This window comes from Telmatherina bonti (assembly GCF_933228915.1).
Source record: "Telmatherina bonti genome assembly, chromosome: 13".
Taxonomy (NCBI): domain Eukaryota; kingdom Metazoa; phylum Chordata; class Actinopteri; order Atheriniformes; family Telmatherinidae; genus Telmatherina; species Telmatherina bonti.
The window spans coordinates 5,434,903-5,458,979 of NC_136611.1; the positions used below are offsets into that span (position 1 = coordinate 5,434,903).

A 24,077-nucleotide genomic window follows, 5' to 3' on the forward strand; every position below is an offset into this window, starting at 1 on the left:
GGAACTGGATCAGCTGAAGTCAGACGCTTCTCTCAGGTTCTGATTCAGGTTTCTGTTTCTCAGGAACATCCAGGGTCGCTTTCCTCTTCAGTTTCCTCAGATTTCAGCTCTGGATAGCCTGGTTTAAACTCTTAACAGCAGCATATTTTAAAGTTCCTCTATCACTGTCAAGCGTTAGCGTGCTGGTGGCTGTCCACGTTCGATAACCAACAGGACAAATTAGGTTTCTAAGCAGGTTGAAATATGGAGAAGAAGGTGACAAATAATGCTGATTTAGAAGCAGCTGTGTGACTGCACGGGTTGTTGGGTTCAGCCACAGGCCAAACAACACATCAATCTGCTAAGCAGATGTGGGAAAAGGTAAAGTTAGGCTGCTGCAGCATCATTTCAGACATCTAGCTATATGCAGCATATCGTTACCATAAATAAGACGTATTTTTAGTTTTTATGCGCAATGACTCAGTCAGTTAGCAATCTTAGGAGGGTAAAGTTAGACAGATATCACAATTTAGCCAAAATATGACTTGTGCAGTTATGCTGAGAGGACAGCGATGCTTCCTTGTGGAGGCAGTAAGGACTGGAAATTAACACGCCCCCTCTGGACAACATGGTTTTAATTATTTGCACAAAACTGAAATACATTTTCAGCAAAAGGTTATGTTCACAAATCAGTAGTTGTTACCGTAACACAACAACTTTTCAAGAGTTTCAGGAACATCCACACACGCCAAGCATACTGGACACACACATTCAGCAGTCAATACACACATTTACTGATGGTGGGATATTTACAAAGTCAATCGCTCAGTCACACACACACACACACACACACACGCTACAGTAAAATTCTTGTAAATCTTACATATTTAAAGAAGGAAAACAAGCTTAAAGCTTTCTTCACAGTAAAGCCTGAAGGTTTTCTGCTCAGGTTGACCTCTTTGCTGTTCCTCCTCGCATCATCGACACCTCCGGCCGAGCAGAACTCTCTTTAAGAGCCTGGAAACCGCAGAGTTGACTCAGCTTCAAAAGGGTAAATATTTCCTCAGCACAGGCACCGTGCCGCGAGATGCTCGCACTTTATAATTTCAGAGGAGGAGGTGTTTGTGTTTTCATGTGTCAGTGGAGGGGCTGGGACTCGTACTGCTGGTCCGGACTCTTCATGCTTTTCAGCAGCGAAGCATGAAGAGGTGCGTTGGTGCTGCCGAAGCAGCTGCAGGTTGCTTTTCTGCAGCGTCGTCTCGGCACATATCTCCTCCACCACACCTTCCTGCTGCAGCCAAAAACAAGCTGCACATTTAATCACTGCTGATTTCTTCACAAACCACATCTGGAGCCAACATGAGAACCCAACGAGTGTGAAAACAACACGATGAAGACCTCATAAAGAGATACAGCAGCTGATTAAGGAATGTAAAAACAGTATAAAGACGAACGATACTAATCCAACTGAGATAAAGCTTTTTGTTCTTGGCCAACATTTAATTTCTATTCCTGAGTAACTTGCCTGCAAGCGTATTTACCAAAGCAGAAGCAGTAATTAATTAAAGCAAAGATAAAGCGTCTTTTTGTTTGGAAGGTTGAGATGTCTTCACTTGTTTCTGATCAAATCCGGTTTAAATTCTAAAACTGACTCAGATTTTTGTTACAAGTATCAGAAAACACCATGGAAGGCCTCTCTTGTGTCCAAAGCTCACATTGTTTGAGTTGTTGCTGGAAATTTAAAATGTTCGGTGAGAGTAGAGGCAGTTGTCCCGGGAAGAGTGGAGCTCAGAGGGAAGCTTTCCAAACAGAAGTTTGTGTTTCTGCAAAGCTTATGACCACCTGCTGAAGGGTAGGACATGTTAAAGTTGTTAACTAAACGCTAAATGGATATAAACACTTGTTTTGCGTATGACAAACTTTGTGATTGCAGAGAACATATTAAAATTAATTGATTTTTGCCTGTGGAATAGATAAAGAAGCTGTAGAGTGAATGTAATGCAACAAGAGAGAGAGCTTCGCACGCTTACCGTCCTCATACTGACTTTAAATATATTTGCACCTATTAAGAGTTTATACATAAATACAAGTTAAAGGAACTGAGTGGGGAAAAAGATGATCCATATTTTTTTTTAAAAACCACAGCAGCTGATAATGGACGGGACTTATTGTCATAATTAGCTTAATTGGCTCCACCTGATTAAATGTGGATATAAGGCATAACTTGTGAGACTTGCAAGTTGAATATCACCATCTTCTTCTACTTTAGTTCTTTTCGTTGTGAACTTTGAAACATTTTTTTAAGTAACACCCTGATCAGCCTTTCATGTTGTGGTTTAAGGAACCAGGTTGTGATTCCAGTGGGGGCTTGTCCGGGATCCCAGAAGGTTCCAGATGGTTTTACTTCAAATATAAGGCAGCAAGAAGTACTGGACTATGTAGTTTCCCACTTTTCACAGTCAGTTTATGGATAAAAACCCCAATAACTTGTTATCTTGAGGTTAGCTTTAATACTAACAAACCATTGTTAGTCTTTGACTAGCGAGAGTATCAGAGATTTATCAGCCATAGGGGCAGTGGTGGTTACTTAACCTGTAGTTTAACTTCACAGTCAAGGGAAAATTCTCCCACATCTGTTTAATTGTTGGTGTGTTAACTGGACAGTAAGTTCCCCCATGGCCTCGTCTTTAGCTAACAGTCATATGTAGCCACCAGAAGATCCAGTTTGCCCAACAAGGTTTCGTCATCAGCAGGAAAATGGAAGGGAAATAACAGGAAAATGGAGCAGAGTTTTCAGAAGTCCATGTCCCAACCAGACAACTCTTCGGGGGGGGTGTCCTCATCTGGAGGGTACTTGTCAAAATAACTGTGATCTGTGGGTCCTGTGAGCTGTTGAAGAGGAAAAGATGAGGAGAGAGGAAAAAGTTAGCACTTGCCAAACATAAGTTCAGGACATCAGTCACTTTATCAGGTCCACCTTGATAGTACAAGGTTGGCCTTTTTTGCCTTCACAACTACTTAAATTCTTGGTGTTACAGATCCAACAGGTGGAAACGTTCCTCAGAGATCTTCTCCATGTTGACATGAAGCATCACACATCATGATGAGAATCTCCCAAAGCTGCTCTGCTGGATGTAGATCTGGTGACTGTGGAGCCGTTGGAGGACAGTGAACTCATCGTCATGGTGGAGATGATGTGAGCTTTGTGACATGGTGCATCATCCTGCTGGAAGTTTCCATCAGAAGATGCTCCACTGTGCTCAGAAAGGGATGGACATGGTCAGCAGCAGGACTCAGGTAGGCTGTGGAGGTTAAACCATGTCATACTGGTACTAAGGGGACCAAACTGGGACCAGAAAACCTCCCCCCACCATTCCAGCAGCAGCAGCCTGAAGCGTTGATCCTGACGGCAGGATGGATCCATGTTGTCATGATGTTTCCAGCAGATTCTGATCCTACCATGTGAATGTGGAGCTGAACTGGAGACTCATCAGACCAGCAACGTTTCTCCATCTTCTATTGTCCAGTTCTGGTGAGTCTGTGGGAATTGTAGCCTCAGTTTCCTGTTCTTACTGACAGGAGGGAACCCGCTGTGGTCTTCTGCTGCTGGAGACCATCTGCTTCCAGGCTGGACGGGTTGTGTGTTCAGAGATGATGTTCTGGTTGGAACCAGTGCTGACTGGACTTCCTGTTGTCTTTCCATCATCTCCAACCAGTCTGACCATTCTCCTCTGACCTCTGACATCAACATCTGGATGTTTTCTCTTCTCTGGAACCACTGGAGATGGTTGTGTGTGAAAATACCAGTAAAATCAGACCAACACCTTGCCACGTTTTCATTCTGATGCTCAATTTGATCTTCAGCAGGTCGTCGTTGTCATATCTACATGACTAAATGCTCTGACTTGCATCAATGCTCTAAGAGAGCTTTGATTAGGCAGAGGGTGTAACTGAAGACCAATTGCTGCGATCAAAGAAAAACTATAACAATGAATAATAATTCTTCTTATTTATAAAGTTCTTTATATCAAGTAAATGGTGTGAAAGTGCTTTATGTTGGATAAAATCATTGAAAACGGTTTGCCTGCTAATAAATGTGATGCAAGAGGCAGGAAAAGAAAAGTTTTCCACTACCAACAGGCAGAGGATGAAGATATACAGGATATGAAAAAAATGTTTCATAGCTGATTTCTGTTTTTATGTTTTGGCGTCCTGGTGGAACGGTTTGATAACAGGTTCAGAGATTTCTGCTGAATCGCATCGCTGTTGCAGGAAAAGTTCTCCAGTAATGATGCAGCAATGACAACACAAAATCACACTGATTTCTGTTCATCCGACCTGTCAGCATTGTACCAGTAACAAGTCCACTGGCGCGGATTGGCGGCTGTGTTTCCACCAGCCAGGACTCTTGTGTCTGCACACAGGACTGAACTGGTGGAATCACAGAACGGTCGGTGGTCCAGGTTGTCCTGTGGACCAGACTGGCCGGTGGCCGCCTGCCGCATGAGGGTAGAATGGCTGCGGGCTGCAAAGCTACGCGTTTTTACTCTGATAACTTACTTCTCCAGGCGGCACTAAGACACTTTCCACAGTAAAACTCTGACGCTGAAGTTCCCTGCAGCTCATCAAGAGTTGTCATGGAAACACGGATCTATCGGCTTCCCTAGGAAAAGCGGTGCAGCAGGTCTTTACTGCGCTGGCTGGTTGTAGCCTCACAGTCGTGGTCATGATGAGATAAACCTCACTGCCTTCTGTCCACCTGCACTTATTTCACTTCTTTTCCCTTCTTTAACTCTGCTGGACGCCCTCCTGCAGAAGCTGTTTGGGTTTCGGCGCACCTTTTCCTGCGAGGTTCAGTAGCAGTTGCTGTGATTGGCCCTTTTTGTGGCTCGTTTGCATATTTCCCATCCTGCTTTGCGGTGCTCCTATTCTGTTCTGCACACCGACTTAAGTGTAAATGTAAAATTCGGCCCTGCCATGGTATTCATTGGCATTTATGACTCATCACAACATATTATAAAAAAAATAAAAGTAAATTAAAAAAACATATTTGTAGCAGTTTTTAATTAGGCCCCTTCAAGTTGTCCATGTGATTAACTGATTCACTAATTCTGTTTGCAAACAAGTAAACAGAGATCTACTACACACACAATATCGTGTCTGGTGTTTATCTAATGTGTGTCTGTACGTTTCTATGGCTCTGAGACTCTTATAAGACTAAACAGACATCTGCGCTCACCTCTCTCTTCAGTGGCGACGTTAACGTCCGTGCCTTCAGCCCCTCCCAGTTGAAGCCATTAAACCACCTTCAGACACATCACACACACCATATAGAAATATAATAAGCATATTTAGTCATTTTTCTTTGAGTCTGACTCCACTGGAGGGAGTGAAAACCTGCTGACACAGCTGCTTGGCTTCTGACTGAAAGTCGGTCCAGTATGAAAAGTACAAACCATTTTAACGTCCTGATGTCAGCACCACATTTAAAAAGCTAAACCTTCCAGCTGTGATCCGTATCCGTAAACAAAAAAAGCTGTTTTTGCAGCACAATAGTGTGAATGCTTTTAATGTGTTTTAACTGTAATGCTGAAGAAGCCTAAAATGAAAAGAAGCTTAAAAGAAGTATTTAAATCAAAAAATGATGTTTAAACATTGTGAAAATGGCTGAAAGTTGAGCTGAAAAGAGTGGAAAATTGTGTTTCAAAGTGTTGAAAACGGTTAAAAGCTGAAAAATGTGTGAAAGAAAGTTCAACATTGTTGAAATATACTGTACTTGTTAAAGCTTTACCTGAAGTGATTATGAAGCTGAAGCAAGTAGTGCAAGTGTTGAAGCTTAAAATGCTGCGTAAATGTAGTAAAAATGCCTGAAAGTTGAACTTAAATGAGTACAAGACAGTTGTAGATGAATAAAATCTGCTTGTTGAAGCCTCAGTGGAAATTATCCTATGACTGAAGTTTATTTGTGGTGGTATTTAAAGGTGAAGGTGGCGTTTAAATGTGGTGAAATTGGTTGAATGTTGAAGTGAAGAGACTAAAATAGAGTTGAAAATGTTTAAAATGAGCCTTTGTTACCTTTACTCATTTTCTTTAGTCTGACTCCAATGGAGAGAGCGAAAAAAATCACATTTAAAAAGCTAAAGTTTCCAGCTGTGATCCATATTCTTGTTGTGTAGCTTCCTGTATCTCTCTGTTGGCCTTCAGCTTGTCAATAAACACAAAGTAAAACAAGTTCTACTGCAGTCAAATGTAATAAGTGTTGGATGTTTATTTACCATCCCACTGCTCTTGCAGTGTGTGTTCAGTGATTATCTCATTTCCTGGTCATAAAGTGTGGACCTACATCCATAATGTTCAATCAGCACTAATTTCCACATGTAATCTCCTTACCTGTGCTTCTTGATGTCGGTTATTCCATTTTTGAGATTGCCCAGCCGCTCTGACGGATTCTTCCTGCAATGTAATTCAGTACTTTTATGTTTGGAGATGTTGGCTACATCTCTTTCAGCTGCTTGCTGTAAACACGGAGGCATAAAACATGGTTAGTTGCTCTGTCCCTGATGATTTACCTGCACAGTTTGCGTATAAGGTCCTCGGGCCTCCTGCTGATCTTCTTTGGGAAGTCCATCTTCTCGATGCCTTTCAGGATGAAAGTGTACGTCATCATCTGGTCACTTCCGGAGAATGGAGGACTGCGGGGTTAACAAGATTTAATGCTTTTTTCCTCTGAGCAAGCAGTAAATATAGCAAACCATCTGCTTGATTGAAGTGATAAGACCAAAGATAATTATAAACCAATCAAGTGGCTGCAGACTGGAAACAGACGGCCACATCCACTGACCTGCCAGTGAGCAGCTCGAACACCAGGATGCCCAGGGACCAAAAGTCCACGCTGAAGTTGTGGCCTTTGTTGAGGATTATCTCTGGAGCTACGTACTCCGGTGTGCCACAGAAGGTCCAAGTCTTCTGGCCACATCTGATCTTCTTTGCAAAACCAAAGTCGACCTGGGATTAAAGTGGGATTTATGGTCACCTCTAAAACAACCTTTTTAGAAAAAAAAGCAGTTAGGTGTATTTAAGGCAAATGTAACATATACCTTAATCTAAAAGAGAGATTTAGGCCTTAAGATGATGCAAATATCTGTAACCTTCATGAGACCGGGGTGTAACCAGGCTTTGTAATAATCTCTTTACTAAGGTGAACAGAAACCTTTAAATAAATATTTCTGCTGTACAGTATTTAAATGCATAAAATGATTTTTACCTTGAAGAACCATTATCACTACATTTCCCATGCTCCTCTGTGAGGCACTGGCCAATTAGTGAGCTCCAGAGTCTCAGGTGATCAAGTTCCACCTTCACTTCCTGTTTGCTACTTCCTGATATTGATAAGGTGTATGGCTGGATCTTACTTACCTGATTCAGAATTGATTACCATCCACAGGGTAAGAGACTTAAATACTCCCCAAAACCGAATTTTATTGATTATTTAGTATGTTAAACATCTTATGATGACTATATTGTTGTGTTTACGCCTCGTAGTGTAGCGTGTACAGCAGATGACTGCCGCAGATCAGGCACAGTCCGCAAAGAGAGACCAAATCGTTGTCTCAATGGTGAGTGAAACTGTGAAACCTGATCAGTTACTTGTGAAACAACTGTTTATGTGGAAAATAGGATGAGCGACAAGCTATAATTCAGAAAGGCGGCTAAATGGCTGTGATAGCTGCTTGATTCTCTGCTAAAACTAGCCTAGCCACTGCCCTAACATGGGTGCCTGGTGCTACATACACAGCTTGCCTTGCAAAAATAAATTAGTTTACAATATTTTCACAAATTTATGTTGAATTGTTTAATTATTTACTGTGTGTCTCTTGTCATGGTGATTCTGGGGTTCATTTTTAATGCATTCCCCCACTGTTACAGGTGCAGGGAGGGATAATAGAGCACACAGAGCCTTATTAATACCTCAAGGTCACTATGAATGTTCCTCTTGTTGGTAAACAGATGTTATTATTTGTGTTTATGTGTTGTGTGAATTGTCACTAGTTTTAGTAGTGATATCCTTGAGTGCTTGAAGTACTTGGGGAAAAAAGGCACTTTAAGATATATTTATGGTTGACTACTATAAATACTTTGATCTGATGTTGATGTAGTTTTGTTGTAAAACTTAACTTTACTAGAGAACATGATTCAAGAACCAATTATAACATGGAATGATAATGATTGGTGATAATTTACAAGATTACGGAATGTGAATGTAATGAGCTCTTGGATTTCCTCTGGCCAAGCCGTAGGTCAGGTTTTTTTGTCCCCCCTAGTGACTTTGTGGATCAGGAGTTACACTTGACCTGGAACTGAGGTGCTTCTGACTGGATCTGCACCAGATATTACCATCCTAAGTCGCCTGTTACTTCATTATTACATAGTAAGAAGGGTTCAAGATCTGGCGAGCCAGCCAGGAGCCAGTTGGTTTGAACCTCAGTATTGAACCCATGTCAAATATGGATTTTGTACAAGGGTGTTAAAATCCCAAACTCAGTTATTGTTAGTGGACTAATTGATACAGAAGACCAAGAATAGGTCCTTGACTTCCTCAAGAAATATTGCTCTGTCAATAGAACCATTATAGTTGATGCTGATAAATCAGAAATTTATCAAAAGCTGATTGTTGAGTATTCATATGGTACAGCTATAGAAACATTGGGTGGATATACAAACACATGTTGCAAGACGACCCATCTGTTTTTTGTAACATCAGAGCTCTGAGCAGTGTCTACCAGACTGTAATCAGTGGTAGCATCACCAAAACTTACCTGTCTGATCTTAAGGCCTTAGCTAAACTGAGTGGTGCTGAGTACAGACACATGCTCAAAGAAGTGATGTCCCAGATTAGTAAAGACATCAATGCTATGGGTTCTGTAGTAGAGGAAGTTCCTCTTACCATTTCAGAAACCCTCACTGAGACCCAGCAGACCATACCCTCAAATGAGAAGAATACTTTTCTCTCATTCTCAGACACCTCTTATAGAGATAATGGACACTTTCCAACTGGCACAATCCCAGTTAACAGTGGGGGTAGTCCTCCTTCCCTTTCAGAAAATCCACCTGAAATTCAAAAGGTTGTAGTTGAGCACATTGTGAGGAGCGAAATGCTCAGTCCTCAGTTCCAGTCCCAACTGAGGATCTGATCCTTCTCTGGAAAGACTCCCAGACCTAATAACGAGATATATTATGACACCTGGTGTTCACATACTGAGTTACTGCTAAATGACTCTAATATGCTTCCGCTTCAGATCACCAGGGAAGTTGTGGAGACCCTGCTTTGAGAAGAGCTCTTTGTTCGATTTTTAAACACATTCCAAGATCCAGGGGAAAGCCCTTGTACTTACCTTCATAGGTTACAGGTAGCTATTGAACCTGGTGGTAAAAAGGGGTGGGTTTGGAACAAAAGAAATAGACAAACACCTTCTAAAACAATTCTGTAGAGGGTATTGGGATAGCGCTCTGCTTTCTACTCTGCAACTCGAACAGGCAAAAGGCAGTCCCCCTTCTTTTGCAGAGCTCTTGCTGATATTGCAGACAGAGGAAGACCGGCGGCAAGCAAAAGCCAGCCACATGAAGAAACATCTTAGTACCACAAAACGATGTGTCCAAATTCAGTCTCAGAGGGCATGTGCATACGCAGACCCCAAGGAGAAACTGGAGGGTTGTTCCAGTACTACAGAGGATCTTGTGAAGCAAGTTGCCACCCTACAGAGTCAGTTGACCTCTTTCATGTCAGAGAAGAGAAGAGCTGATTAAAAAAAAAAAAAAGCAGCTGCACCAAAAGCCTAGAGCCGAGCACCAGGAAAAACAAATGCAAATGTGCAAACCCAAACAAGAACAAAACTGGTGAACAGGCCTCTGCCCTGGTACTGCTTTAGGTGCGGAGAGGATGGGCATATCTCTTCATCATGCACTGATGCGCCAAACCCCACCTTGGTGGCTGAAAAGCAAAAATAGTTTGAAAAGAAACAAAGTGAGTGGGAGATGGAAACCAACCGCAGTGGACATTTAAACAAACAGCTCCTGTGGTGGGACAGACAGGGGCTGAGATGAATCAATGTCCCTCAGCTATAAATGCCATAACCAACTCACAAGCAAGGACCAGCATAGAACAACCAAGAAGTAGTCTCCCTTTCACATTTCCTAATGAAATTAGTAGGTACCAAAAGTACAGCTATTGTGAACATAAAAGATGAAGAAGTTAGCTTTTTACTTGACACAGGTTCACAAGTAACAACAGTACCAAAGTCATTTTATGAACAACACCTCCCAGAGCAGGAGATCAAGTCACTTCATGACCTCCTGGTAGAGGGAGCTGCAGGGTAGTCTGTTCCCTATTTGGGATACATTGAGCTGTCACTTTCCCAAAAGAATTTGTTGGTACACCAGTTGAAGTAAGTACACTTGTCCTAGTTGTTCCTGACCTTAATACCATTACAGAACCTCTAGTACTTATGGGCACAAACACCTCTACAACATCTGTTCCAAAACTAGAATAACACATCAGCCTGTCCCACATGGTTACCGGGTTGTCCTTAGAATACTTGAAGTAAAACACAAACAGAAGGCATGTCCTGAGCCCCATGGTACTGTAAAGCTGATAGGAAAGTGTTCCCAAGTCATTCAAGCTGGAAAAACTGTCATACTTGAGGGAACTTCACCTGTGCATGGATTCCAGAGGGAAAAATCTGTTTTGATTGAGCACCTAGACTTACCCTCCTTATCTGGTGGTTTGTTCGTAAAAGCCACCCTGGTTGACCTCCCCCCATAAACAACCAGTCAGAATTTGTAATGAATCAGATCATGATATTGTCATTCCCCATCTTGTTTTAAGCAGCACAATGTAGCAGAGCTTGCTGAGCCATCTCAAAAGACAGCAGCAGCAGCAGAACAAAGATCCACCTTGAGCTTTAACTTTGGTGAATCCCCAATACCACCTGAATGGAAAGAACGCATCACAGATAAGCTCAATGGTATGAGTGATGTGTTCGCACAGCATGACACAGATTTTGGCCGAACAGATAAGGTAACACATCACATAAGGCTATCAGACAACACTCCCTTCAAACAACGTCGCTGACCAATCCACCCTCTGGATATTGAGGCAGTTCAAAACCACATTCAGGAGCTCCTTGATGCAGGAATAATCAGGGAGTCTGATTCCCCATTTGCATCACCAGTCGTGGCGATAGGGAAGAAGAATGGCCAGGTCCGGGCGCTGCATCAACTATAGACGCCTAAATCTCCAGACCATCAAGGATGCATATGCTCTCGCTAAGCTAGAGGACACATTCTGTGCACTGAACGGCTCTCAGTGGTTTTCTGTGCTTGATTAAAAATCTGCCTTCTATCAGAAGTCAGAGGCAGACAAACTAAAAAAAAAAAAGCTTTTGAATGCCCACTCAACTTCTGGGAATTCAACAGGATGCCTCAAGGAGTGACAAATGCACCAAGCGCGTTTCAAAGGCTGATGGAGAAATGCATGGGAGACATGCACCTGAAGGGAGTATTGGTGTTTCTTGATGACCTCATCATTTTCTCAAAGACCCTTGAAGAGCATTAAGACAGGCTGATGAAAGTGCTCTTCCGTCTCAAGGAATGTCAGTTCTAAAACTTGGCCAATCCCAAAGAACTTGCGAGAATTAAGATCTTTAGTTGGGTTTGCCAGGTATTACAGGAGGTTTATTAAAGGCTACTCCAACATTGTGAAGCGACTCCATGATCTAACGTCTGGCTACCCACCTTCCCAAAAGAGGGTCAGACCAAAACAGAGATTGAAAGGATACAGAGACCCAAAAGAGTCTTTTGGTGAGCGATGGACTTCCGCTTGCCAACAAGCATTTGAGATGGTGATCGACAAACTTACCACAGCTCCTGTGTTAGGTTTTGCAGGCCCTCAGAAACCGTATGTGCTCCACACTGATGCCAGCACCACTGGACTTGGTGCAGTTCTGTATCAACAGCAGGAGGGTCAGTTGAGAGCAATTGGAAATGCGAGCAGAGGGCTATCGCGGAGCGAAAGTTCCTATCCTATAAATTGGAATTTGTGGCGCTGAAATGGTCAGTCACTGAAAAATTTGCTGATTATCTGTATGTCAATCAGTTCACTGTTGTGACCGATAGCAACCCGCTAACTTATGTATTGACCTCGGCAAAACTGGATGCAACAAGCTACCGATGGCTGGCAGCCCTGTCAACATTCTCATTCAAGCTTCTCTACAGACCTGGGAATCCGAACGTTGATGCAGACACCATGATCATTGAACATGGATTCCATTAAAAAAAATGACACATAAAGCTCTGAACATTTTAATGTAGGAAATGCAAAGCCAATAATTTAATGGTAAATGTTTATTGTGTGTATTTATTAACTTTTCATTCATTAAAGTATGTTTTTAATGGCAATTTATATTGGCTAGTACAGCATATAAATAAATTATATTCTCCTGATGCTGTTAGATCAGACAGTAAGACAGTACAAGGTCCTGCGACTGCAGTCATTGTAAAATTTGCCTTGTAAACCTCTTCACTGACGCTGCAGCCAAGAACACACCTCTTCTCACTCACGTCTGTTTAGCAGTGCTTTGGTTTTGAGGACGTAGAGTACCAGGTAGCCTACAGTAGAGTACCAGGTTAGCCTGCAGCAGAGTACCAGGTTAGCCTGCAGCAGAGTGCCAGGTAGCCTACAGTAGAGTGCCAGGTTAGCCTGCAGCAGAGTACCAGGTTAGCCTGCAGCAGAGTACCAGGTTAGCCTGCAGCAGAGTACCAGGTTAGCCTGCAGCAGAGTACCAGGTTAGCCTGCAGCAGAGTACCAGGTTAGCCTGCAGCAGAGTACCAGGTTAGCCTGCAACAGAGTACCAGGTTAGCCTGCAGCAGAGTGCCAGGTAGCCTACAGTAGAGTACCAGGTTAGCCTGCAGCAGAGTACCAGGTTAGCCTGCAGCAGAGTACCAGGTTAGCCTGCAACAGAGTACCAGGTTAGCCTACAGTAGACATTTCAAAAGGCACGGGTCTTCTGAGGAGGCACAGGCGAAGAGGGGAAGAGGTGGGACCTGCGCAGACTTTGTCCTAAAAGACATTTTTACTGGCTGTTGTATTTTCTGTGTTTTATTTAGTTAACTATTTTTAGATTGCGTGTTGATGTGTGTGACCGACATGTGTAGCCTGTTAGAAAGTTCTGAAAACACGGAACAAAGTGCATCCCATGTTGGTTCAATCCGCGACGCAACATTTGTCTGTCAAAGGATGATTCTGTTTTTTACGGGGTGGGTGGCAACCCTAGATTGATTTCTTATTTGCACCTGTGTGATGTATATCCAGTCATTTTATGATCATTCGAGTAATGTCCTGCAGATCCTGAACAGATAAACTTTGAATGATTGTAATAAACTGTAGGGATGGAAAAATCTAATTGAAAATCTGGATTTTTTTGCTTCACAATTTTAAAATTGATTTTTTTTTTTTTTTAAACAAAAAAAAACAAAACAAATAAACCCAAATCAGTAGGGTCTGACCGACCAGACCAGTAGGGTCTTACTACACCAGTAGGATCTGATTGACCCAGACCAGTAGGATCTGATTGACCCAGACCAATAGGATCTGACCGACCAGACCAGTAGGATCTGACCGACCAGACCAGTAGGATCTGATTGACCCAGACCAATAGGATCTGACCGACCAGACCAGTAGGATCTGATTGACCCAGACCAGTAGGATCTGACCGACCAGACCAGTAGGATCTGATTGACCCAGACCAGTAGGATCTGATTGACCCAGACCAGTAGGATCTGATTGACCCAGACCAGTAGGATCTGATTGACCCAGACCAGTAGGATCTGATCGACCAGACCGGTAGGATCTGATTGACCCAGACCAGTAGGATCTGATTGACCCAGACCAGTAGGATCTGACCGACCAGACCAGTAGGATCTGATTGACCCAGACCAGTAGGATCTGATTGACCCAGACCAGTAGGATCTGATTGACCCAGACCAGTAGGATCTGATCGACCAGACCGGTAGGATCTGATTGACCCAGACCAGTAGGATCTGATTGACCCAGACCAGTAGGATCTGACCGACCAGACCAATAGGATCTGACCGACCAGACCAGTAGGATCTGATTGACCCAGACCAGTAGGATCTGACCGACCAGACCAGTAGGATCTGATTGACCCAGACCAGTAGGATCTTACTACACCAGTAGGATCTGATTGACCCAGACCAGTAGGATCTGATTGACCCAGACCAATAGGATCTGATTGACCAGACCAGTAGGATCTGATTGACCCAGACCAGTAGGATCTGACCGACCAGACCAGTAGGATCTGACCGACCAGACCAGTAGGATCTGATTGACCCAGACCAGTAGGATCTGATTGACCCAGACCAGTAGGATCTGACCGACCAGACCGGTAGGATCTGACCGACCCATACTACGACTGAAGCCTCTGATGGATTTTAAAAGGCCTGATTTGGTTTAGAAGTGCAGCGTGAACACATTCTGGTTTTGGAATAATGTTGCACCCCAGAACTGAACCGAGTCCCCAATCAAACCGGGTCAAGTGGACCGTCCTGATGCAAAAACACCCATAAGGAAGGGAAAAAGGCAGAAAACAGGACTGGACTGAGCATCAGGTGTGACGGAGACATGAACCTGACTTCAGGTGCAAACTTTGGAAAGAATCCTGGAGATATATTTAGTAAAATAAACCACTGCACTTCCTGTTCCTGGAAACACATAAAGCAAAGACGGATGGCTCAAGACATCCTTTTGCTTTGGTGGACCAGTTGCTTGCTGGGCACTCACCAGTTTGATGTATCCCTCTGCATCCAGCATAAGATTCTCCGGCTTCAGGTCTCTGTAGAGCACACCTTTACGATGAAGATACTCGAAAGCCTCTGTCACACAGCCAATGCAGAATTTGGCGGTGGGCTCATCAAAGCTCCCCCTAAAGGAGGAAATCAAACAGCTGACTGCCGAACCACATCAGATCCTTTGCTGAGCAGCATGCAGAGACGGCAAACCAGCAACGCTGGTGTTTAAACTAATCTAAATATGGCGTCTCTTTGACTGGCCCACCTGTCTCTGAGCAAACTCCAGATTTCTCCACCCAGACAGGCCTCCAGCAGCATGTACACATATCTGTTGTCCTTGAAGGTGCGATACAGTCTGCAGAGAAGAGGCACAGCTCAGTAAACGCTCAGTGAATCCTGCAGTGACTGATCTGGTGTCTGCTGTGAAGCAGGATTAGTTTCAGGTTCGGTTCACGACTGCGGCTGTCATGAAGTTCATTCACATTTTAAAAGGGTTTTGTCACCATGGCAACTTATGCTGGAGCTCTAACCAAGTCCACTGCAGTGTCAGGAAACCTGGGCTGACGGACTGAGACGATGACTGGTGGGGTTGTAGCAACCTGGACTTGTTTAGCCCGTTTTGTAGTATCCAGGCTTTGCTCTGTGAGACCATCCACCGTGTTGTTTTGTACTAATTCATGGAGTCATTTAGGTTTCAAACTTCATTCTCAAATTCTGTCGCTACCGGCGATATGACCAAAATCTCTTATCCCGATATAGCTCATTTTATATTGTTCATATTATGACATTTCACGGGTAAATACCTGTTGCAGCGTTTAGGTCTGGAGTTTATTATGAGCTTTCTCCTCCACTTGATGCTCGTTGACTCTGTAAATGACTGTAATGTTTGCGGCTATGACCTACCACTAGGAGGCAGTTGTATGCTACTGGTGGATGTAAGAGTAGAGGAAGAAGTAATCAGGCCAAGCTGGTACATCTATGTTGTGCATCCTCTCAGCTTGCTTGTTCATTTTGCTGATGACTGCCTTGGCGTCTGCAGCACATTTCATAGGGTGATGGTCACGTCTCAAATTGAGCTCTTACCGAGGAATGACTGTCCCTCCAAATCCTAGATTCCTGATTGAGTAAGTTGGGTTTTATTCTTCCTCTCCTCCTCCTCCTTTTGTTTTACTGATTGAAACGTTTCCCCTTTGATGTGTCTAGGAGGTGGATGTTTTCATAAACTGTTTAAATTGGGGATTAAATAAGCTCCCTTGGTGGAGTGGAATGAGGTGTGCCACATTTTATTTTAGACTTTTGTTCAATTTTATTGATGGATTGTGTGGTGTTGTTTTAAGTCTATTAAAACTGTCCTTATTATTGTTAGATTTGTTTGATTAGTTGCCATTCTATTTTTAAGGGTTATATTTGTAGATAATGCGAGTGACTGTATGTTTCTAAGATGGTTTTATATTTTGTACTTTCAGTGTGTTGTCTTTTTTGTCATTCTTTGTATTTTAGTTTTCACGGTGCACAATAAAAACTAGCACCAGTATGGGACTCTCCACGGCCTTTTATTGTTGAACCAAGGGTCAGCTACAGTGAAAACTCAACCATCCCAGCCACCCTCAACTACTTATCATCCGACGCCAGGAGCGACTAGCCATGCCAACAGTAAATGAAGCAAAGCACTGAATGCTACTTTTGACCTAAAATATTGGTGATAACCCCTATGGGACTCTCCATAGCCTTTTATTGTTGAACCAAGGGTCAGCTACAGACTGTATTTATTCTGTATTCATTGTCTTGATTCCTGCGCAGGTGATAAAATGAGTTGTGTCGGAGTCCGTTGTCGGGACTGTGAGCTAGTCTATTGTTGGTTCCACGTCGGTCTTTTTATATCCAAACTGCATCCATGCAACAGAAATTTTCTTCTTTTAGGAACAAGCTCATCGGTTGGGTTGTCTGGTCATCTTTTAGTGAATTATCCTCTGAAACACGTCTGCTACCGTCTCCTCAAGCTTTGTTTATATATTGCAGCGTGCATGCCATAAAGCGCATCTTGACCTAAAATAAAGCACCTTTTCGTGATGTAAACGATAAAGCCTCATGAAACGACCAACATTTTCTATTGTACAAAGGATATATATCGTCATATCGCCCAGCCCTACTATTGCTTCACATTTTATCGTCTAAAATCAGTAATGAAGGCTTGTTTTAACTTGTTTTATTGCTTACAATTACCTTTCTTTACCAAACTTTGACCTCGCTGTGAGCTGACAGCTTACATTAAAGCAACCAGGACAAGTGTGTGAAGCTGCAATGGACTCACAGACGTCTTCATTAGGTCCAACTGCTTGTTAACAGTTAGCTAATCAGCAGCCACTCTATACATGTAGACGTGGTGAAGATGACTTGCTGAAGTTCAAACTGAGCATTGGAATGAGGAAGAAATTAAATTTACGTGACTTTGACTGTGAGACGTTGTTGGTTTTAGTATTTATTTACACACAACCATCTCTAGTGTTTACAGAGAAGGTCTGTAGAAGAGAAAATATCCAGCAAGCAGCAGTTTTCTGGACCAGAACATGGATCCATCCTGCCTCTCATCGGTTCAGGCTGCTGCTGGTGTAATGATGTGGGCCCTGAACTACCAATGGGACATTGTTGCTGACAATGTCCTTCACTTTATTTAGAGAAGCAACTACAGATGGATGCTTCAAGCAGGATAAAGCATCATGTCAAAAAGTGGAAACCATCCCTTTGGGATGTGGTGGATTCTCATGAATGTGCAGCTTCATGCCAGTATGGAGCAAAAACGTTGAGGAATGTTTCCAACACCTTGATAAATCTTTCACACCTAGAATTAATGTAGCTCTAAAGGTCCAACTAGTGGGTTTGGCCTGAGTCAGTGGCAGGTGAATCTAAGTTCAGGTGTTACTCCACATATGTTGTGAGCTTTTGTGACAACATGTGGAATAATTAAATGAATCAAGAGGACAATAAACGGATTCAGAATTACACTCACAAGCATCTAAACCTGCAGAGTGGATGTCAATAACTCCACGCTGTAACCATAAACAACGTTAAATCACATTTCTTTACATCAGAGCTGAAAACACATGAGAATAAAACATACATGTGATGAGTAAAGCTAGAAGCTAGAAGCAACATTGCAGAAGGTAAACTCTGGCTGTAATATCTCAATCTGTTTCAATAAACATTGAAATTAGTTCTTAAAAAGGCAAATAAAATCTGTTGATGCTGAAATATTTCCTGAAAAAGAATATCTGCTGCCATTTTCCGCCCACAGAAGGGATGAAATCTGCTCAATCCCCCTCTCCTGGGATCTCATCAGAAGCTAATAAATGCCACGCTCTTTTCACAAACTAAAAGAGCAAAGATTCATCAAGTAGGATAAAGAATAGAAATCTGTTTGGAGGTTAACCAGGGGGACTGACTTGACAATGAAAGGCGAGCGTGCCTCCGCTAGGATCCTCCTCTCAGAGTGGATGTGCTCTTCCTGCCTGTTGTCCACCACATGCTGCTTCTTGATGATCTTCAGTGCGAAAGTGAAGTCTTCTCCCCGCACTTGCACCTGAAGATGGGAAATATTCATCATGTTCAATACTTAGTAATATTAATTTCCCCATACGGTTCTTTTTCTAGTCTAGATGTCTTTTAAATGCAACATCAGTGTAAACTAATTCAAGCGTTCTGCGAAATTGTAAAGTTTGCAAAAGATCTGGTAGTTTGAGATCCAGCTCGGAAAAAAAAAAAAACAGATGCTGAATTTCCATAAAAGTCTAAAGGCCATTACACGCCTACTCTGAAAATTTCGTCCAAATAATTTGCACAGCGATATTTTTTCTGGAATCTGTGTTAACATTCGCATCAATGTTGAAATCACGTTTTATTTTTTCAAACAGAAACTGGCACCAATCAGAGAAGGTGTTGCTGCGTTTCCATTATAGTGTCTTAAAAAAATAAGGGATATCTTTTAAAACTTCTGACAAGCTGAACATTTAGCGCAAAAGCTGCAGTTCTCATAAAACCTCGTTTAAATCACGGCTTTTGCCAGATTTCAGTATATTTCAGTGTTTTCTGCTTGCTTTTCTCTTTTAAATATTTTTAAAATCTACAATTTGCTGTTTTTTACTATCAAGAATGGTTTGCTATAGGGGTGGGAAAATCGAATCGAAAAATTGGGAGTTTTTGCTTTACAATTTTAAAATCGATTTTTTTTTTTTTTTTTTTTTTTTTTTTCAAATGAATAAAAATAATCCATTATAAAAGTTTGTCATTTTTATTATTTTCATTGATCTTTTTACTTGTCTTCTTGGGCATTATAGCAGCAGAATGATGGTCTGGCTACTGGGTTGTTTTTTTCCTGATTGAAATTGAGAAAAATGTCGAGCAAAAAAAAGTTTTATACACGTTTTTTTTATTCTACAAAAATCAGCAATATTGAAAAATTGTGAGAATCGGCACCCAAAAAATCAGAATCTGATCGGATCGGGACAAAAGCATATCGTCACAGCCCTAGTTTGATATCACCAGAGCTAGTTGCAAGCTATGCCAGTGTTACTTTCAGGCAGCGTCTGGAGATGTAGGGTTTGGTAGGCAGGTATTCACAAATTGCAACGAACACACCAAAGATCATATTTATGAGTAGGCAGATAAGTGTCTGCTTATATAATCTAAAAAAAAATGAGAAGGTTGTACAAAGAAGTTTTGCAGCATGCTGTTTTAATTCTTCATACCTCCATGACTTAACAGATGGGTAACAATGCTTTGTGTCTGTTAGAGGTTGAGGTTATCTCAGGCGAGTGCAGGCCTTACCAGCTCCACACGCCCAAAACCACCAACACCAAGAGTAGCAATGACTTCCAGGTGATCAAAGGGCCTGGAGGAGGAGAATGCCGACACCATGTCCTTCAGCTGGACATAATCAGGAGACAGCGGCACACTCTGGTGGCGAGACAATGACTTCCTGCATGAACACACAGACAGGAAGCGGTAAGAGACGAGTAATTCCAAATATGACCAAACTGCTGTTTATCATTGACCTCTTTAGGAGTATAAACCTCCAGTTTTTAACTATTTATGTCCATATTTTATCATCATCCTGAGAATCGGGCTCCACATTTACTTGGTGTGTCTCTTCCTGTCGTCACGATCGAGTGTTGCCACGTAGCCATGGAGGTGCTTCTGCAGCTCATTGAAGTTACCCACCGTCTGATCAAATGTCCTGGAAGAACAACGGCAGGTTAACGTTGAACAGTGGTTGATTGGTTTCATCGTGTTGACTGAGGATGCGTTTTTATTAAGCCAACTCACTCTCTGTCGATGATGAGGCACTCCACCCCGTTCTCATCGGCAACGATGTTGGCTGACCGGACATCGTCACTTCAAAACACAAACAGCACAAACATAAGCAAGCACATAGAAGAGTTTTTGTTTTCCAAAAAAAGGGCAAAAAAACTTCCAAGATGCAAGAAAAAGTGATTAAATAAAATACTGAATGCTTCAGGACAGAGCTGGGGAGGGGGGGCACCTCTAAAATCAGACAAGATATCTCCGATGCCACCTCAGATGATTGACCTGTCACTGGAGAAGGAGAGAAATGTTTTCCAGGCATTCATGGACACCTAAAGTGATGGATATGATATTTTATAAGGGTAATCGATTACAGTTGCAAAACTATGAAAATGTAGGTAAATGTACTGATTATTTACAGCCGGAAGTTGTGTTGTTGTAATGTCGTACATTACAAATTCATAACATCAATAAAGGTATTCTATTCTAAGCACTGGTAAGATGTGGACAGCTTCAGTGTGCAGAACTATAGTAATGTAATAAGAAATAGTCAGGACATCTGCTTTATGAGGATGAAGTCATTAGATTACTTCTTACTGAAAAAAGTAACACTTTTACAGAGTATGCGACCTAATTTTGCTGATGGATTAAAATCTTATGGACAATAAATTCACTGCGTTTTCTGCTTTCAACTACCTCTAACACTAAAATGTAAGAAATAGAAGAATATTAGATTTATTTTGTTTTTCCCTGTTTGGGGATCCACTCTAGTCATCACCAGACCATCCCATGCACTCAGTCCATGGAAAACTTATCAAGATCACTGCTATTAGCTACATCGTTGTCATTGATCACCAGTATCCCTGGACCAGTTTGAAGGGAATTATGGTTTCCTAATAAGTCATCATTTAAAATATTGACATTAGCTTCATTCATTCAATTTCCAAACTGCTTAGTCCGGTTGCAGAGAAGCCAGAGCCCATCCCAGCAATCTTTGGTTGAGGGGCAGGGTACACCTTGGACAGGTTGCCAGTCCATTACTAATGTTATGAAAGGCTATTAAGCTATTGCATGAAGCTACTTGGCAGTACCAGTCTAGGTATATAGTAGCACAAGATTAATTTCAGGGTAACATGGGGAAACGTGTCATATTTAGTTTTTAGTCACAGTTTGGGTCCACACACCAACTCAGTACAAGAATTTCACATTGGAGCTGAAAATAAATTCTAATAGTACCTCTGTAATCAGGTTACTTAGCGCCAACTAAGGGTGCATTCACATCAGGATAGTCTGCTAGACTGTCTGATTGGAGGCTCGGCTCAGCTGTAGGGGGGTGTATCCATGGGGACCAAGATCGTGTTGACGCTGCACTTTGGTCAAACCAGCCAAACCATTATAACAATATATCTCCATTCCCACCAGAGGTGGCGCTGCACTGGTATTTAGCAGAAGAGAGGACAAGACCGGCGTGAAGAAGAAAAAACTGTTTCCTCCACCTGCCAGTTAAACATGGAGACCAAACTATGGCTGTTTTGGGTTTTTATTGTGTCTTATGCAAGTATCCTGCAGAAATCCACTGCAACAATGGACGCAGTATGAACACCAGACGAGGCAGAGGACCCTTAACGCCATCGCTATGGATTTACCCACAATGCAATGCTACGCCACATGCAGGAAGGGACTTTTTTGTAGTCCGCTTCCTGTATTTGGTCCGCTTGAAATGGACTGAGTCCACTTCTTTGATCCAAATCAGAATTTGTTTGGCACGTTCACATTTCCCAAAACGAAGCGACTTTCCGAGTAAACGGACTCGGATTCGAATCAAAAAGGTTGACGTGAATGTGTCCTAGCTAGTACTATGATCCAGTATTGTTTGAATGAGGGACTCGTAGGACTGATCGTTGATTGACTTTGAGTTCAAAGTTAGCAAAAATGTGAAAAAATATGTATGTCCCTTATATCCTATAACCAATATGGTTTTTGTGTAGTAAAATGTAGTCAATATTTCTGATTGATTTATTTATTTTTTTGTGAAAGCAGACACAGATCATGCTGAGACGGACCCCAGCACCAGTATTAACAGCCCAACAACTCTATATTGGGTGCTAGCCACACAGGATTCAGGCAGTAAACCAGAACTGATCCCCCCTACAACCACATCAAAACTACCAGCTTACCTTTCTATGGACCTTTTTGGATTGTTGCAGATATTTCTACTTGGTGATCCAGATTATTACTGTCAAGATGTTTAATTTCTTGTTTCTCTCTAATGTGACTACTACTTATCACCGGAGTGGATGTCAGGGTATGTTAGATCATTTCCTTTTCCTACTATTTGCCTCCTCTGATAAAATCTTGCCACCCCATGTATTAAAGTCTTGCTCAGCCACTGTATGTTCCAGTACAGATGTAAATGGATTCATTCAGGTGTTTCTTTTACCTTATGAGTGCTTTTTCTCCGAAGTAGTCCCCCTTCTGTAACGTGTTGATGACTTGCGGCTGCTTGTTGGCCTCCGTGGTTTGGGTCACCTTCACCTGCACAACAAAGTTTTATTTTTACCTTTATAACACTTTTCACGTCTCCTTTCAGCTTTTACTCCTGTTTTCCATTTTTCTGAATATTTTTACATGCACTGTATAAACTTAAAATCTCTTAAGCCTTAAAGAATTGACATATTCAATTACTGTAATTTGAACATGATGGACATTAAGTGGCACTGATGCCCTTGTGTGTGTTTTTGACATGTCCAAACACGTTAACTGTAACCAGGTTTAATCAGGACTCCAAATTCGTTCTGCTCCTCCTACTTCCAAAGGCTGCCGGCCAGAGCATTGGCTTTCAACAAAAGCTCTCCAGCAGCCTGGATGTTGTGAAACTTCTCTGTAATTTGCGAGGCTTTAAAAACCAGTGGCCCACCCCAGTCGAGGTCAAACAACCCACTCGTGGCAGCATCCCCGTTTAAGAAAGCCACAATGACATCACAGCCATAATGGCCTGAGTGTGTTTTAGCTAAGTGTCCCATTTGACCTCGGTGACCCTCACTTCCCCTGTTTTTCCTGGTGGCAGGCCATCTGTGTTAATTCCCTCCCTGGTCAGGGGGTACAGTAGGGGGATGGGGGAGCCATTTCCTGTATTAGCCCCCTTCCTCCCAAACAACATGTGTCTCTCTTGGGTTTGGTTTGCTTTGGGTTTAGGAGCTGCTGTCTCACATCAGCTCATAATGGCATTTTGAAAGTCCCCTGTGGACAACTATGGCCCCTCTACATCTGCTTTGGCTCCCTGGTGTCAGGTTGCTGACTTATCTGACTCACAGTCAGGCGGGTGAGTCACAGACCTGCACCTCCCCAGACTCTCGTACAGCTTAGACAACATAATGTTGGCTAAAACTGGGGGTGTATTATTGGTTTTGTTAGTCTTAACCATCTTTTGGCCATCAGCTCTGATAACCTCAGTATAAAAAATGGGGTCTAATAGGCAACATTTAACTTTAAATCTAGATTATGTTCGCAGAAAGACGAGTTATTGAAGTGATTCTTGCTTTTTATGTTTTGAATTTGACCCAGGAGATCAACAGCGTGTTGCTATTTCAGACTCATATTATGTTTGACTGAGAGGAGTTTCTCTGTTTATTTAGACTGTGGATTTCCAATCCCAGTCGTCAAGGGCCACTTTCCTACAGGCTTCTAGATGTTTCCCTGCTCCAACACACCTGATTTAGATTAAATGGTTCCCAACAGCTTGTCAAGTTCTACACAAGCCTGTTAAGTATCCATAAATTTAGAAAATAGTGGCCCTTGAGGCCTGAAAATCGACTTTTCTGATTTAGGGACTTTTCATCTTCTGGTGCCCCGCTGACTTGTGGATTTTTGTGGAGTACTCCTGGGGTCCATTTTAAGGACAGTGCTTTCTATATGCCACCTGCAGGATCTATTTTTAG

At 42.3% G+C, this 24,077-nt stretch overlaps 1 protein-coding gene across 1 annotated transcript in view; it reads right to left on the minus strand.

The window, feature by feature from the left end:
- Window positions 1–2,772: 2,772 nt before the first annotated feature.
- The window catches only part of prkg2 (protein kinase cGMP-dependent 2), a gene marked incomplete at both ends in the record, with an annotated part of 48,535 nt that continues 27,230 nt past the window's right edge, over window positions 2,773–24,077 (minus strand). The window contains 12 exons of the mRNA XM_079250750.1: window positions 2,773–2,868; window positions 5,219–5,285; window positions 6,370–6,432; window positions 6,549–6,671; window positions 6,821–6,984; window positions 14,834–14,975; window positions 15,107–15,196; window positions 18,282–18,418; window positions 19,663–19,813; window positions 19,973–20,071; window positions 20,161–20,229; window positions 22,580–22,674. Of these exons, the coding sequence (XP_079106876.1) occupies window positions 2,773–2,868; window positions 5,219–5,285; window positions 6,370–6,432; window positions 6,549–6,671; window positions 6,821–6,984; window positions 14,834–14,975; window positions 15,107–15,196; window positions 18,282–18,418; window positions 19,663–19,813; window positions 19,973–20,071; window positions 20,161–20,229; window positions 22,580–22,674 (1,296 nt within the window). The remainder of the gene's footprint in view (window positions 2,869–5,218; window positions 5,286–6,369; window positions 6,433–6,548; window positions 6,672–6,820; window positions 6,985–14,833; window positions 14,976–15,106; window positions 15,197–18,281; window positions 18,419–19,662; window positions 19,814–19,972; window positions 20,072–20,160; window positions 20,230–22,579; window positions 22,675–24,077) is intronic.